The following is a 16,332-nucleotide window of genomic DNA, read 5'->3' on the forward strand; positions in this document are numbered from 1 at the left end:
GACTGATTTAGCTTTAGGAAATTAAAGAAAATTATTGAAGCAAAATTATGAATTAAAAAAACAGTCTGTGTCGCAGTATCTGACAAGCAGGTCGTTTAGATTGGAGCTCAACAGAAGTTTGTTTGTGGAGCTCGAAGCTTTAAAAATTATATTTACACAAGACTAATACTGACTCCAAATGAAATCCTTAGTAGCAGGTACAACATGGAAAGTAGTGTACACGAAATATGTGACATTTAATTGGAAATGTTCATTACACCGCTGCTAGGCAACTGTTGGTATTTAGGCTAACAGTTAGCAAGCTAACTGCTGGGTAACCGAATGTAGGAAATTTAAAGGAATAATGGAAATGAGGAAAAATAAAATGATAAAAACTAAAAAGGAACCTTTACACAACTAAATTACAGTAAATTAAGTTGTCATTCAACAGTAGATTATTTCATTAAGCCTTTAACTTTTCTACATTAGGTTACTTGTTTTGCTAGCTTGCTAAACTGTTAGCGTCTGTGGATGAAAGACACAGACCTGCGTTGAGCCATTTTGTATACAGGAAGTTCTACAAGTCACAAAAACAGTCCGCATGAACTAATTTTTATCACTTTATGTTGTCAGAGGAATTTTATTATTATTATTATTTAATTAATATTATTGTTTTGTAGGAGCTAGCATTTAATTTCTGGTATCATCAAGTGTTTGTATAAATTAAGCTGGAAGTTCACACTTTGACTTAAATTTTGAATGCAGGAAATTTTCTTTATAATTATATATGTGTCTATATATCATATATAGTTTATTGGGGTATTGCCACTTCGACTTTTAATATAACTGTGTTCTTCCTCCACTGCTGGTCGTCAGATGTGCTTGTGTCTCTCACTGACGAGACATGAAAGTCGTGTCTAATGTAGTAAATCATGTTTGAGGCAATCCGTGTTGGCTTAATGACACGAGAGGAGGTAATGATGTGTCTAAGACATGATTATGACACATGCTGGACTTTTAATAGTGTGTTCTGGTATTTTAGTTTCACTTGCTCATCTTTTTTATGGGAATGAAAATGAACGCATGAATGAGTTTAGTACCATCTAAGAGGAGTGAGAGGAAAGAGCGTTTAGATTAAAAAAAAAAACAAGTTCAATTAATCTGAATTGATTCTACAAGCTGAGACCACTTAAGATAAATTAAAAAAAAAAGTTTGTATTAGTTTTTAGTTTTTATTATTTAGATGAAACTTTTAATCTGTCCTCCGCACACTTTTAGAACAGCAGCTGCATAAAGTGTCGACCAGAATAATGTCTGAGGGATCCAGTTACACAATTTTATTGCCAGCCAATTCAAAATGAATATTTCCTGTGGCCATGGCATAACTGGTATATAAATTCATGAAAACCACTGGCTCGCTTAATACATCTATAACTGGAAGTTGTTGTGACAGCCTTGTATTTGTTGGACTGGACCGCTTCCTATTCAGCTAAAACTTTATTGTCAGTCGGGTTTTCTAAACACATACACACGCACGCACACACACGCACACACGCACACACACACACACACGTCTCAATTTTAGCGGGGTCACAGAGAAAACATCTGCAGCAGATGTTTTTCTTATTTAGTCACAATAAAATCCGCGATGATGCCAAGGAATCATTTCTGTGTTATCACGCATCACCTCACCAGCCACACACACACACACACTATACACACACTGCACACTGCACACACACACACATGCTGCACACACACCCAGCCACTCTCTGTCTCCCTCTCACACACAAACCACTGGCATACCAGAGAGCCTATATTTAAAATGAGCCCTGGGGATGTTTTTTATTTTCAGCTTTTAGACGTTCTATCAAAAGTGGTCAATGTGGATACTTGGGTGTAGAGAGAGAGAGAGAGGCTGAGTCAATCGGCGAGGCTGATGTAAACATAGGTACGACAAAGGCTGACAACGTCACAGGATGTATTTACAGTAATGTAATAAATGCACTTTGAGCAAACGAGCACAAGAGTCCGATGATGGAATGTTTGAGCCCGACCCAAATAGTTACAAATTTGCTAAGGCTGCAAAATACCACCTTTCAAACTTGTAGCCGTTCCAAACACAGCCCTATCATCCCACGTCTCATTTTCAAAGCCTCTCTTTTCTCCCTCTCTCCTCCCACCACAAATCCCAGAACCTCGAGCAACACAGGGAGAGAGAGGGAGACAGAGAGGATGAGGGGAGCATTTAAATCTGGCGTTCCGTGAGTGGTCGGGTCGGTGTCTGGAAATCTTTCACATCCTGTTTACGCCGGGCAGATTTGAGCCCGAGACCGCAGAGAGTTGGCAGGGCCTCAGCCTGGACACAGCTCCTCTCTCTTTCTCTCTCTCTCTTTTCTATCTGTTCCTTCGTCCCAAAGATCTGCGTCTGCAAACCTTTCCACGCCGCCCCCTCCCTATCGACACCTTCAAACCTAAAGCAAACAGGCACACACATCTGACTGGCTGTGCTGCCCACGGCCGCAGGAACACGACGGAGGTGAAATCGAAAATCCTGATAAAAAGAATCCTTTTTCTGGAGCAGGAAAACCAAACGCGGCCAAATTACACAACAGCCCCTTTTTTAACTTTAATATACAGGTTTAATAGAGCAACATGATCGTATTTACAGTGTCCTATATCAAACGGAAAGTTCCAGAGGATAAAGAAAAAAACAGGGATCTGGGAAGTTTTCATGCCTGTAAGAAGGGGAGCAAGCAGCCCTGATGTTTGAATCAAGTGGCATAAAAAAATAACATCTTGAAAGTCTAAAAGGTAATCAGACAGCGAAGCTTAATGAGCAAAGGATCCATCTGTCCTCACGACTTTATTCTGCCATGAAAGAAACTGTTTGTAGTTTGGGTCCTGTAGTCCTTCTCCTCCTCTCTGCCTCCCTCACCTCTCCGCCTGCACCCGCTTCCTTCAGCGACACTTGCAGGATTTGACGACCATGTTGGAGAGCTGCTCAACGCGCGGCGTGCGGCCTATGAAGTACATGATGGTGAGGGGCTCCAGGTCCTGGGGGACGCAGCATGGTGACGCCGAGGCCTCCGGGTTCAGCTTGTTGTAGAGGGGCAGGATCTGAGCCAGGGCCAGAAAGAAGCAGACGTTTAAGAACCTGATAATAAACTTTATCTAAAACAGTTTTTGTGGAAGTGGAGCTGTTTTTCTGGCACAACGTCATCTATTTCCAAGGTGCAAGGACAAAAGAGAGTAATAATAAAAGTGCAGAAACACTTGTACTATACACAACAAAGTTAAGTCTGCTATGTTTTTGTTGGTGGACTTTATCTGGCTAATCAAGAAACATGTGGTAAACTGCATTTTAACGTCAGGAACAACCCCTCATATACACCCACACACATGCACACCATCGTAGCGCCACCTAAAAAAGGAGGAGACGTATGGTCATTTCTTTTCAGACTGTAGCCGGCCAGCAAAGAGGGGGCAATGTTCAACAAAGGACCAGGGCAACAACAAGAAGCAGAAGATACTATTTAAAACTTTTAACTGGAAAGTCCTCGTTCATACCGCGTGGAAATACTATTTAAAAAGAGAAAATACCAAATCATTATCCTATTTCTCCTGATAAAACTGACATTTCCGCCTCTTTTTCTGGGCTTTAGCAGATTTCACAGGAGGAATAATGTTCACGTTGCCAGATATGCGTTATGTAATAGTTTGATGTTGTGGTAAATAGGGTTTCCCACAGAGTTATTAGGAGTTACATAAGAAATTTAATGCCACGTCTGCGCTATAAATATGAAGCTAAAACCAGCTGCCTATTAGCTTAGCTTAGCATAAAGACTGGAAACACGCGCTAACAGGCTCTGGTCAAAGATAACAAGAGCTGCTCACTGATTGGTTAATCACCAAACTGTCAACTTTATTTATTTTATTTTTTTATTATTAAGCAGTGGCTTCACATGCACTTAAAAGTGCAGGGAGTATCCAAGATTTTCTTATCCAAGAAATCAGCATAATGTTTATTTCTTTTGCAATTCCACCCACACAGTCTGAAGTACCTAAAATGAAAATTGTCATAAATATTTAGTTTTTTGTGGGTTTCAGATGAACTTGTTTGAGTTGATCAATTACTGTAAAATTAAGTTTAAGCATTGGCACGACATCCCATTCCTCCCGTCTGTCACGACGTCTCCTCCGTCCAATACGTGAGCAACAAACGCCGCCAAACTCTGAAGTCACATTTTGACGGCAGCAAGTGTCTCATTGTCTCAATTTCGGTCAAATAAAAATGAAAGTCTTGCACATCTTTATTAGAGCGGCGGGTGTGGGAGTGGTTGAAGTTCAGGCCAAGCCATAAGAGAGTGTGTGAGACAAACACCAGCGTGTTGCATGAGTCTATATGTTCATTTACAGACTTCTTGTGAGGTGACAGCGCATTTATGACACTGGGGTTAACCAGTCTCAGCTAACCGTGGTGTTTAGCCGCCACAAACAATACACTTTATGCTCATTTAAGGGAAAGTGTCAACCGAGCTTCAGACCTTCAGCGCATATGAGACAGGCTGAAAGTTGATTGGAAACCAGAGAGTCTTACCAGAAAGGCAGAGGAGCTCCTTGGAGTTTTCTGACAATCACAGATGTTTTCTGTTTAATTTGGCGGTGTCTCTGCACTGGGAAGTCTGTCACTGTTTCCAGTAAAATTATTCAGCACAAAAGGTCATGAATCTCCAGATTGGACCAAAATACAATTTGGAAAAAAAAAGAACGCATTAGTTTTAGGCCGATTTCACTTGAGAAGGCAGAAGTTATTAATCTGAGTTGTGCTCAGAGGAGATGTCAAAAGGTACAAAGACATCAGCTAATCTGAACAAAGAATTCTGTCAGAGTATTTTTTGATACTAGCGTCAGCGCGCTGGTAACTAGACCAAAACAAGACGTTTGAAACATTATCTTTAAACCCTAAATTTCTTTTGTCCATGGAACTTTCTGATTAAACGGTTATTTAATCACTCGATGGACGGCCTTCACTGTTCAGTATTCGGGCTCAGCAGCCAGTTCTGGTGATGTGTCATCTTACAGAAATAGATGACCCCTCAAACTCACCATGTTGTAGTGGTTGTTGGCACTCCAGAGGTACGGGCAGTTGCCCGCACAGAAGTTGGCTTTGTAACCTTTTGGCTCATGGATCCACTTCCAGTTGAGGTCACGTCTGAAGTCGATGTAGAGCGAGCGCAGACAGCAGCCCTGGTCTGAACCGCTGAGACAAACAGAGGACAGACATATGCCATGTGCATTTGAGATCCCATCCTGCCCTTAATGGTCAACGCTGGGTCACGGGAACATTAACACGGGTCACCACAGAACAACCAGCCATCACAAGCTAATGAGTATGCGAGTCTCCCTGAGTTTTCCCATGCAGCGTGAGGCAGTCTAAATAAGACGCTGCACGCCTGTTGGCCTGCAGTCTAAACACAGGGTCACTACTGTTAGTTTTGCCACACAATAGTCGCAAAGTGGGTCAAGAGGGGAAAAAAATGAATTCCTGTGCCCACCACAACTAGATTTCAGAATTATGAAACAGTAAATCCTGTCGGTGCTGTCAGTCAGTTGCACACGGGTGGACGGCTGGTGACATACCGGGAGCAGGTTGTGGCGTCCGTGGCGGCCGCCCTCTTCTTGCGGTTCTTCTTGGCCGGGTTGTCCACTCTGTCGCTGGGCAGCAGCGTGAGGATGAGGTGCGGCGTCTTGGTGCTGAAGTCGGCCTGACCTTTAACCTGACCGGGCTTCCTCATCTGACGAAGCTGCTCGTCATCCAAACCTGCAGGAAACAGTAAACAAGACAAACTCCGTGACATGAGCTCTGTTTATGTTTTACCCTTTCATTGTGAAACACATGTTAGTTTCCCTCTTCAGACTCGTAAAAAATGATTCACATGAAAAGTCCGCCACGGGAATCGCTCACGACAACCGCATTTGTGCAATCTCGGCTCGGTTTTGAAGCTGCGCGGGCCAAAATCGACAGCTGCTCAACTAATACCTTTAATTTTCGACTGTTTGCGCAATCGAAGTGTTGAAAAAAAAAATCTTGACAAAATGCAGTAGTTCATAAACAGTAATAACCATAAAGCCTGTTCACGCGTATTATGGCGTAATTATGGCCATAAAGGCTGTGAGTTTTACCTCACAGGACAGTAGAGCTAGTTCTGATCCAAGGGTTTTGAAAGAACAAATATGGCAGAAATAATATCTGATACAGATGTTTCCCAGACCAGGATTGATAGCCTCGCTGTCTGAATTCATGTTTTTTTTTTTTTTTTTGGCTCTCTCTGAGCAACAGGAGCACAAGAGCTCAAAACAAGCCCCTACTTGTCGCACATTAGTATCTGAAGTTAAAGTTTTCTCTTGAAAGTGTGAAGAAAAAAAAAAAACTTGGCCGAGCTGAGACTGGATTGTGAGGAAAGTGCCATAATTTTGGGGGCCTAGATGAAGCAGCGCAGACAGTCTGGTATTCAGCAGTGTCACAGTTCCTCCATTAATCCTGTACAACGGTGTGAAAGTGATTAATGAACCACTTTGGAGGCGCCGTGCAGAAGACTCTCCACTTTTAACGCTGACGTTTCGTGACCTGCGGGATCCTTTCTGTGCCAATAAATCTTACAATCTGTTAAATCTACATTTTTCACCTTTATAGCCACAGGGGGAAAGAAACGACTCTGCTGTTTAAATCGGTCAAATCTCTGAAACACTGGTTGTCATGTTTATTTATTTTAAAAAGCCAGCATCTACATTAAGTGGCCGCAGCCCCTACAAAAGTCTAAAACCAGCATAATCGGGCCTCACAGAATTTCATAATTTATGTCTTTCCCTAAATGTCTTAAACGTAAAACAGTTTCTCTGGAAGAAGGACACAGGAGTTGATTGTTGTGTGTTTTACACAAACTTGGCTATACGGAGAAAACAACAACTGCAACAAACCAGCAAACAGGGCCTCCAGCTCCTCACTCTTGTTGGGAACAATGTTGTTGGTGGACGGGACAAAGGTGCAGCAGGGACAGTGGACGCCCAACTTCAAACCAAGATTGTTCTCTGGAACAGGAAGCAGAACATGTTGGGATGAACTACCCAAACACTGTGGTGTGGAAGGAAAACGGACTCGCCGGTGCAGAAACTGACCTGGATCCGACACCCAGTCTTTTATGGTTTCAGTGACCTCCACGGAGATCCAGGCTCCCTTGGCCCTCGGCTGGACGGTGCGGGAGTCGATATAACGTTGCGTGGAGGTGCTTTCTTCCTCCGGCCGGAGCAACTGACAACAACAGAAGCAGGACAACGATGCGAAGATGTATGTTTACTTTTTCACCCATAAAGATGAGGCATGAATAATAGACGATAATCTGTCAGAACGCTTGGAAATTATGATGTATCCTGCAGCTAGTACAGTATTTCTCTAAGGTTTAAAGAATCGGCCACGTGCCAACGTATAAATGGCTCCGGGTGAAGCTTCAGTGTCGTAATGGTTTCGCTGGCATGAACCCAAAAAGCTGGGGAACTCTTCTAAAGTGATTTTTGAAAGATTAGTTTTAGTATCCGTGTAGTTCAGCCACGGTTCTGCCGCTTCAGTCGAAGCGATAAACTGTGAAATGTGCCGTCTCTCTGGAGGTTACCTGATAAATCTCCACTCTCTGCTCCGAGGCCCGGGCCTGCGGGTTGGGAGCTCTGAAGATCCTGAACTCAGCCTTGACCAGGGTGCTGTTGGTCAGGTCGACTCCGCTGACGTCGAAGTGGACGACTCTGTAATGGGGGTCGGGCGTGACGGGCTGCAACGCATCTGGATGGAAGAAAACAAAGGATGACTAACGCTCCAACGACATCCAGCGGCTTCAGACAATGTCGTATTTATACTGTTGGTTAGAACAGCGCTGTGGGACTGATGCATTGTCTCGGACATAATTACTGCTGATGAGCGTCTTGAAACTAAATTATAGGCTGGTGCAAAGTGACTAAATGTGTCGGGTCTTACGTTTGATATATTCTCGCGTTCGTGGGTTTTACTGGATAAAACTTCTCCTACCGCCCAGACAGATGTATAATTATGCACCATGTAGTATCCAGCGTCATTACTCTTAAAAGATCCATCAACACCAGGTTTTGTCTCTTGACATGACAGCTGCCAACCACAGCTGGAAGTCTGACGCTATAAAGCTGCTATGAAGGACTCTGAGAAGTGAGAGCTTCGGCCAGGTGCAGATCTACTGTAGTTTCTATAGTTTTATGGACAGTTTTTCCATCGAGAACATTATTCCTGGATCAAATTACTAGTGTTCTAGTTAGGGGAGAAGAAGGGAAGAATAGGCCTTCCCTGTTGGTGAAGATTTTCCACTTCTCAGAGTAATATTGTGGTTTCAATCTGTTTATAGCATCTGAAGTGGTCTCAATGTAAGTTCCCATACTGAATAATAATAATTAAAAAAAACCTGCAAAGTTTTACTATTATTATAATCTAGGTGTATGTAGCTATAAACGTGTATGAATGTATATTTCAGCAGCTGAAGCTCCTCTAGTGGACACTCATCACTGGATGTTGGTGTTAATTATAATACAATAGATCACAGATATAATTCTGACAAACTATCACAACCTATGACAAAAAAAACAACAACCATGTATTTGAAAATTATAATTATAAATTGTGAATGTAAAATTACACTCATGTGCCAGTTCATAATGCATTCTTATGTAACAGTCCTCTATTAAAGCTTAGCTTCATGGTATTTAATATTTGTTTGGACCTGTTGATTTAACTGTGCGTGTTTTTATTTTGGAGACTGTGTTGTCATGCTATTAAAGTTGTGTTGCATGACACGAGTTTCATTTTGACGACCCCATTCAAGTCGTGGTCTAGGCTAAATAACAGAAACACTTTTGTGTTTGGTTCGATTCAACACCGCCACACACTGCATCCTCCTAAAAGATCGTACAGTTGATTTCCCACATTTCTTACAATGTTTCAACACAGACTGAATATTATAACATTCATGATGGGGGATGTGGTGCAGAACTCTTAATTGTGTTCTAATAACAGTTTTCACTGGTGTACCTAAAGTTTGGACAAGTGAGAGAATAACTCAAAGCTCAAGTTGTAGTTTTTGACGTATTGTTTTTAAATGAATAACCACAATGTAATTGTTGCTGCTTGCAATCATTTTCTAACTGCATATAATAAATGCTTATTACAAGGAGTAGAGTTAGAACCAGTGGACAGGTAAGTGCAGCCCCATGTATTATTGTATAGATAACCATTAGGTGGGATGTTCACATGTTTCCAGCACAGTGTGAAAAGTAGGAAAGTAGGAGAGTCAGCGGTCAAGACTCTACAATCTAGCAAATTACACAGGAGGAAGAATACGAAGTTAAAGCAGGCTATGGAAAACTGAAAGCTGCTGATGCTTTCTTTTTCGTTATTAACTGATTACTTTAACTCTCTATGTGTAAAAGAAAACATAGGAACTGTAGAGTTGTGCTCACAGGTGTTTTAAGGATGCAATTAAGGCCAGAAACCGAGTCTCTTATTATTATTATTATTATTATTATTATTATTATTAGTCAGACTCTTTAACATCAGCATTTCTTAGCACTGCTGCTGAGCTTCTTTTCTTGGACACACAAGGAGCATAATACATCTGAATATACCAACTCACCCCTTTCATTACCTCAAGTTATTATTTATTTCTTTAATCATGATATTCAGCCTACTTAGCAGCTCGACCCCCAATTTACACTAGTTTTGGTTAGCTAAACCAGGTGCAACATACAAATATTTTTTGTACTGTAACACATAAAATTTTTTATACATATAATTTTATTTCTTATCTTATTATTTGGCTGAATTGGTCCAGGACCTTCCCTTCCCAAGTGTCCCCTGAGGATCCACACACTGGGACCCCGCCATGCATGGACTCACTGGTGTGGGTGCGGGGGGGCAGCATGTCAATCCTCTGCACCTCTTTGGCGTAGTAATCCTCCTCGCTGCTTTCGCGCTCGCACGCGGACTCGGCCAGACGCGCGCGCTCCTTCATCAGCTCCCGCGTGCTGTTGTAAAGGAGCATGACCTCCGGGGGCACCGAGCCGGACGACGTTTCCTCGTCGTCGTCGTCCGGCGGGCTGCGGATGCGGAGCTTGCTGAGAATCTGGCCGCGGACCGCCTCGATGCGCCGGGACTTCTGCGCGTCCAGGTTGATGGACTGACACGTGTTGAAGCCCTCCACCAGAAACACACCGGAGAACCGGAGCAGCAGCAGCAGCGCGAGGCGGGGGGGCCACATTGTCCGGTGAGGAGGGACGGAGAAATCCAGCCGACACAAAGTCACCACAGAGTTCACTATTAACTAAAGCTGCGTCTCCAAAACAAGCGCCGAAAAAATACGTGCGTAAAAGCGTCCTAATTCAAAACCCTAATCTGCGGTTTTATTTTTTTGTTGTAATTATTATTATTTTTAGGTCAAACCTCTATGATGAGGAAGAAGAAACCCACATCTGTTGACTTCTCGCCTCCACTATAGTGGAATTATTACATTTTCATACATTATCGTCCGTTTTAACGCCAGACACACGGCGACGCATTGTCATTTACGCTTTAGACGTTACATTTAAATGACTAAATCTAAAAAATAAAAATAAAAAAACTATTGAAATTTATGTGAGTACAAGAAAAATACTTCTACATTATATATGCTACTACTCAACTACTAAACTCTTCTTCAAAAGCCCTCGAGTTAAGTGACTGGAAATTTGATGCGCACAGATCTCGGGTCTCTCGTGATATTCAACGACAGTCTGACCAAGTGTAGGTTAAAGCTTAATCCGTCTCTGATTCCCGTCGTCCATCTTCAGATAACATCTCTCAGGAGAAAAGAGTCATCGCAGGAGCTCAGCCCATGTCGCAAATCCTCCAAACTAAAACCTGAGCGGCGCACTTCATCCGAGACAGCACGGCTCCCATGATTTCACCTCCGAGGGACCCATCTGTGGAGCAAAAAACTGGCCCATATCCGCTTCCAGAAAATCTTGTTACAGCTCAAAAAAAGACAAATGAGGTCCTCCCATTCCCAGTTATAAGTAAACAGAAAGCAGGCTGCACTGAAACGTAGGGGGAAAAAAATGATTTATGTTGGAAAAACCATGGTGGGCCTGGTATAGTCCCCCTCATATAAACATCAAAACACGGAAAAAAGAAAAAAAAAAGTCAGGCAACGTAAAACGGCATGACGCAGGTAATATATGAAAGAAGTCCTTGTGCTGTGGATTTTCACGAAGAAGAAACTTTACAGATCCCTGGTCTAACGGAGCTCCAGCCTGGCGTGTGCTGGGCCGAGAGCTCTGCAGCAAACACGGAGACCTGCTGCATGATGCGCCTCCATTATTCTGCAGATCCTCTGAGAGAAGCGCTCCAGACCAGACAGAGAGAGAGAGTCTGGGTGGGAGGGAGGTAGGGAGGGAGGAGGTGGAGATGTGGTGGTGCTGGGGCGGGATGCCACCAGAGTGAAGGGAGTGTGTGATTATGTAGGCAAAAACCATCTTCCTCTCACCAGAAGAGTCACACACACAAACAGCTGCGCATTTTGCAATTATTTTCTCCACAAAAATGCCCTAACCGCCCACTCTCTGCAGGTAAACATCCCCCCAGGGGCCCCGGCAGGCTCAAATGAGCACTTTGGAGTTTGGGAGTTAGTTTGCCACTTAAAGGGAGTTATGTGCCCTATTGTTACACGCCATACTGTGTGACCACGGGGGCATCTTCTGTACTCAGGGGGTCAAACAAAGGATAAACACCTGACTTGATTTAGACGCTGCGTATCGACGTTCTTTATGATCTTGATGAAGACGGCCTTTGACACTAAGCAAAATGAAGTAACTATTTAAGTAAATATGACTTAATACCAGATATGTTCTTGGCAGTCCAGCCCAGACTCCAGGAAGCTACTGGTCCCAGTCAAGATCCAGTCTGATGCATTATCCCCAGTAAAGCCCAAAACTGTTTGTGTCTGGATTTTTGTTTGATTAGCGACTAGACTGATGTATGCATTCCGACAGATGAGTCTCACCAGTCTCTGCCAAGAAGCTTAATCATCGAAAAACTTTATTAAAACACAAGAACAAAATGATTAAAAGGAAGCTGCTAGGGAGAGAAGTATTAATCCATCCCAGACACTTCAAAGTGCAGCGTTAGCGTGGATCTCCATCTCGAGAAGGCTTATCCTCATTTTAATAAATCACTCAAAAGACAGCCCATCCCTTTTTTTTTGTCTTTATCTTTTCAAGCTTTCAATCCAGCTCCTTTCTTTTCTCTCTGTTCCTCTTCAGGCTCATTGTTAATTACAGCTCAGTACTTGGAGAGGACTGTTAATCTGTCAGGGGTGGCTTTTATTGCTGCTCTGCTGCCATCCCATTATACCGTTATTATAGTTGCGGGTGCAGGCCTGTAATTGCTGTAAGTAGAAGGAAAAGGTAGGAGAGACTCAGGCTGCCTTTAGGCTTCTGGTCAGGGCAACCCACCCTTCATCGTCTGTTCTGGAGAGGTTTCCATAAAAATGATAACAGCCTGCGAACAAACAGGTTCCCGTTCCAACTTGCCTGCTCCTGCTTCATCTCAGACAGCCTGAAGTGATTCAAAGACACTTATCTGTGTGTCAGCTCTTTCTTTTTGATAGCGGGCCCACTCATCAGGGCATCTCGGCTCACAGGAGCCCGCCCAGGTGGTGCGTTTTGTGTGTACGCGCTGTAATGTGTAGCTTTAAGAGGAAAAAAAAAAAAAAAAAAGACTTCCTCAAAAACAACATCTAGCCGGCCAGCCTTTTCTGCCTCCTTTTTCCTCAAAGCCAAATATAGACAAGCCACTGCCACGTCATCTGGCCCTCAGCACTTTCTGAAACCCTGAGAGAGGGCGAGAGGGGTTCAGAGCCAGCCTCTGTCAGGGGTTATACTTTAACATGTCTGAAAAATAGAAAAAGAATACATATTTTCCACAAAAACCAAACGATTTTGGCCATCACGAAAATCTGGACAGTTTTATTGAAAAAAGAGAAATAAAGAGCCCGAACAGTTACAAAAATAAATACAGATAAAACCACGAGGGTTTAAACTTGGGGAACATTTCCATCTGTTTCCTTCAAATCTTTTCCCTCTGCTGGAAGCATCAGCCACTTAGACATCATAACTACGAACAGAGTGGTCTGTTCTCTCATGGCACCAACCCAAACCAGCGTCCAGCGTCTATCTGAAAACACAAAGTCCCATTTGAGTTGCTGTTTGGGGTCTACACCTCGTCTTCGCTCAGCAACATGTTGGGGATCCCTTTGGAGATCGGGAACTCTCGTCCTGATTCAGGGCACTGCAGGCAGCCCTCGATCACCTCCACCTGCAGCAGACAACAGCAAAGAGACAAGAAGTGTGAGTATCTACAGGTCACCAGTGAGAAGTAAGTGGCCAAAAGTAAATGGACAGCCCTTCTGAGGTCCAGCTCAAGAAAACCTTAATACACACAAAGATAATTCAGACCAGATCACACGTAAAGGTGGACGCCCACCCCACTGTGTGAAGAATTATCACAGTTTCACATTTAGAGAGAAGAGGAGGGTCAGAATTAAAAGCATTAATGCCAGTAGCTTCAAACTCTTTGGTCTTGCAGGTGGAACTAAACAGCCAAGAATTGAGCTAAAAAAACACCAAAGGAGAAAACTACTAGCCAGTAAACACTCATTATGTTCTCAAACATTGTTTTGGTAAATGAGAAAATTGACAAATGTGTTAAACCTCAAGGATACAACTCACTTTAGTGAAGAAAAAAAACGCAAATGTTTGTTTGTCTACAAGAAAGTGTCCATTAAATGTCTGTTTAGTTGCATTTTTCTACTCAAATACTTTCTGGCTTTTGTTCTTTTCTTTGTCTTGGTCACGTTCCTTCTAACCAGCTAGACCAGCCTGGGAAGACTCTGTCAATATAAAAACTGTCTGCGGCGCAAAATAAAGGCCTGGGAACAAAGTGTCACCAACTTTGTCTTCACCATTTTTGGAACAAACCCTGCTTCCTTGTGGGAATCTTCCACCTTCCACCATCTCCAAACCAGAGATGCTAAAAGCAGCACTGGTTTGAATCAATGTTCAGCATATGCATGTGTGTAAATATATATAAATATATATATGTATATGTCACATCTAGGCCTAATATTTGGTAGTTGACATACTTCTGTTCGTGTTGTGTTCACCATGAGTATTTCGGTCCCTGTGTTTGATCCCTGCATAAACAGTTGCTGTCATGAAAAACAAAAACACTGAGTAGGAAACAACCACATGAGAGCGTTGCAGCTAATTGCTGTTGCCGGTAATAGAAACATGACGTCAAGCACAAGCTGTACCTTAGTATGTGACTGACAGTGAATATACACAAATGGTTTCTCTCTCACACACACACACACATCTCATAATCATCAAGACAATTCACTCCATTAAGGACATGAACAGAAAACTCTGCAGAGATCCACAGGATATATATGATTCTGCAGCTCTGTTTATAAAGAGTCCAAATGCACTGGGAGAATTGCTTGACCCAATGTGTGTGATTGAAAAATAAAAAGCAAAGAGCTAATAGTTATGAACATAAGTTATATAAGCCTGAGGAATGGGACCAGAGCTCCAACTATTAGTCAATTAACTGATCAGTCCATTGGTTGTTTAGATATTTACTAATTTAAGGATTAAAGTAATTTTTAGACAAAAAAAAAAAAAAGTTTCCAAAAGGGCTTTTCTCAGTGTTATTCGTTGTAACATAAAGATCTTTGGGTTTTAGGCTGTTGGTCAAACAAAACTAAATGTTTCAAGATTTTAAATATCAAAAGAGTAATCAATTAATTGAGCAGGCTAGTAGATAATAAACAATTGTTATTTTCAGAACAAACTCAACCGTATTCACATATTATTAACAGAAGTACATCTACATATCGTAGTACTGAAGTACTGCTGCTGTGTGAACTCTACCTCTAGTAGTGCTCGGTGCACTTTTTTCAGGAAGTCTTCGTTTTTCTCATAATCTGGCACCAGCTCCTGCGGCAGGTCTTGTCGATGGCCCAGCTGTAGAGGGAGTAGAGATTGTAACACACACTTTGCTTTTAATGAACTGTTGTCCTTATATTTCTTGAGCGGTATTCAGGTTTATGAAGTGTCATGAGACTCACCCCCTCTGCGGCCTGGACCAGAGCGCTCCACTCCAGCTTGGGGATCATCCGGCTGACGAACTGAGGGTTGAACTCCACCTCATTCACCTTCACCTCTGTTGCCTGAGCAAAGACAACATCAGCAGCACAACTTATTAGTGTAAACATGGAAGGTGCTTCATCAACAGCAGGAGTTTTTATTTCTCCAGAAATGAAAACTGTGTTTATGTGACCTCCCTTGACATTCATCGCAAATACAGCAGAAGTGTGAAGTGTCACATAAATCTCAAGTGATGCATTTTAGGATGTTTGTAAGGTCTTTAGTGTAGTGTATATTCTCAGGGGAGTTTTAAGAGTGTCAACCCCATACTTACTGTGGTGTTCTTAATCAATACTAATAACTTTTTCTTTGCTCATAATGTTGTGTGGTGGGTGACATTACTGAATATTTGTACAAAACGACCATATATACATTTAGCTTCTTAGTTCAGAGGTTACAGTCCAGTGCGAAACAATTACTATGACCCTAAAGATATATTCATACACATGTATACGTACGTGTAACAGTTCTGTGACAGTATCACAGAGACTCATTAGACGCATTTTTATCATAAAAGTGGACTTTATATGAGTGCAACTGCACAGGGTTATCCAATAAACAGTATTTGAGCTATTCCCACCGAGCGTTCAGAAACGTGTTAACCTGTTAAAACACAGTAACGTTACATTCAGACTACGAGATTAGCATTAGCCATCCTGCTAGCCAGGTGTTACCTTGATGAGCAGCGGGTATCCTTTGATGACTCCCTTCACGTGAGACGTCAACATGTTGTGCGTGAGCAGCTTCATGTTTACAAACAGATGCTGAGATGTCAACAAATAACGGTAAAGAACACGTTAGTTTACCTCTCGTCTACATGCGATACATGTGGACCGGAAGTGTCACTGGTGCAACGCTTAAAAGACCCCCGATGATTTTACTCTACTGTTAGTTCCGGGACTCGGTGTTTTTTTTTTTTTTTTCAAAAATGACGATACTTAAGTAATATATAAATAATAAGGAGCGTAAATACATACAAATTTTAAAAAATTATTGAAATTAGAGAAATGCATTCAAAAATCACTTATAAAATACGATTTT

General features: G+C 42.3%; 2 protein-coding genes across 2 annotated transcripts; both read right to left on the minus strand.

The window, feature by feature from the left end:
- Positions 1 to 2,583: 2,583 nt before the first annotated feature.
- tgfb5 (transforming growth factor, beta 5) lies at positions 2,584 to 11,428 on the minus strand. Its single transcript, XM_047585197.1, has 7 exons — positions 9,947 to 11,428; positions 7,650 to 7,813; positions 7,159 to 7,291; positions 6,961 to 7,071; positions 5,623 to 5,803; positions 5,089 to 5,242; positions 2,584 to 3,099 (listed from the first exon to the last, which is right to left on the minus strand). Exons 1-7 carry the CDS (start codon positions 10,305 to 10,307, stop codon positions 2,941 to 2,943), a joined length of 1,263 nt encoding a protein of 420 aa, XP_047441153.1. The 5' UTR covers positions 10,308 to 11,428; the 3' UTR covers positions 2,584 to 2,940.
- A 1,607-nt stretch (positions 11,429 to 13,035) lies between these two features.
- On the minus strand, positions 13,036 to 16,161 carry trmt112 (tRNA methyltransferase activator subunit 11-2). Its single transcript, XM_047585198.1, has 4 exons — positions 15,966 to 16,161; positions 15,213 to 15,314; positions 15,016 to 15,108; positions 13,036 to 13,399 (listed from the first exon to the last, which is right to left on the minus strand). Exons 1-4 carry the CDS (start codon positions 16,038 to 16,040, stop codon positions 13,298 to 13,300), a joined length of 372 nt encoding a protein of 123 aa, XP_047441154.1. The 5' UTR covers positions 16,041 to 16,161; the 3' UTR covers positions 13,036 to 13,297.
- Positions 16,162 to 16,332: the final 171 nt, after the last annotated feature.

The sequence above is a fragment of the Mugil cephalus genome, chromosome 5 (assembly GCF_022458985.1).
Source record: "Mugil cephalus isolate CIBA_MC_2020 chromosome 5, CIBA_Mcephalus_1.1, whole genome shotgun sequence".
Classification (NCBI taxonomy): Eukaryota; Metazoa; Chordata; class Actinopteri; order Mugiliformes; family Mugilidae; genus Mugil; species Mugil cephalus.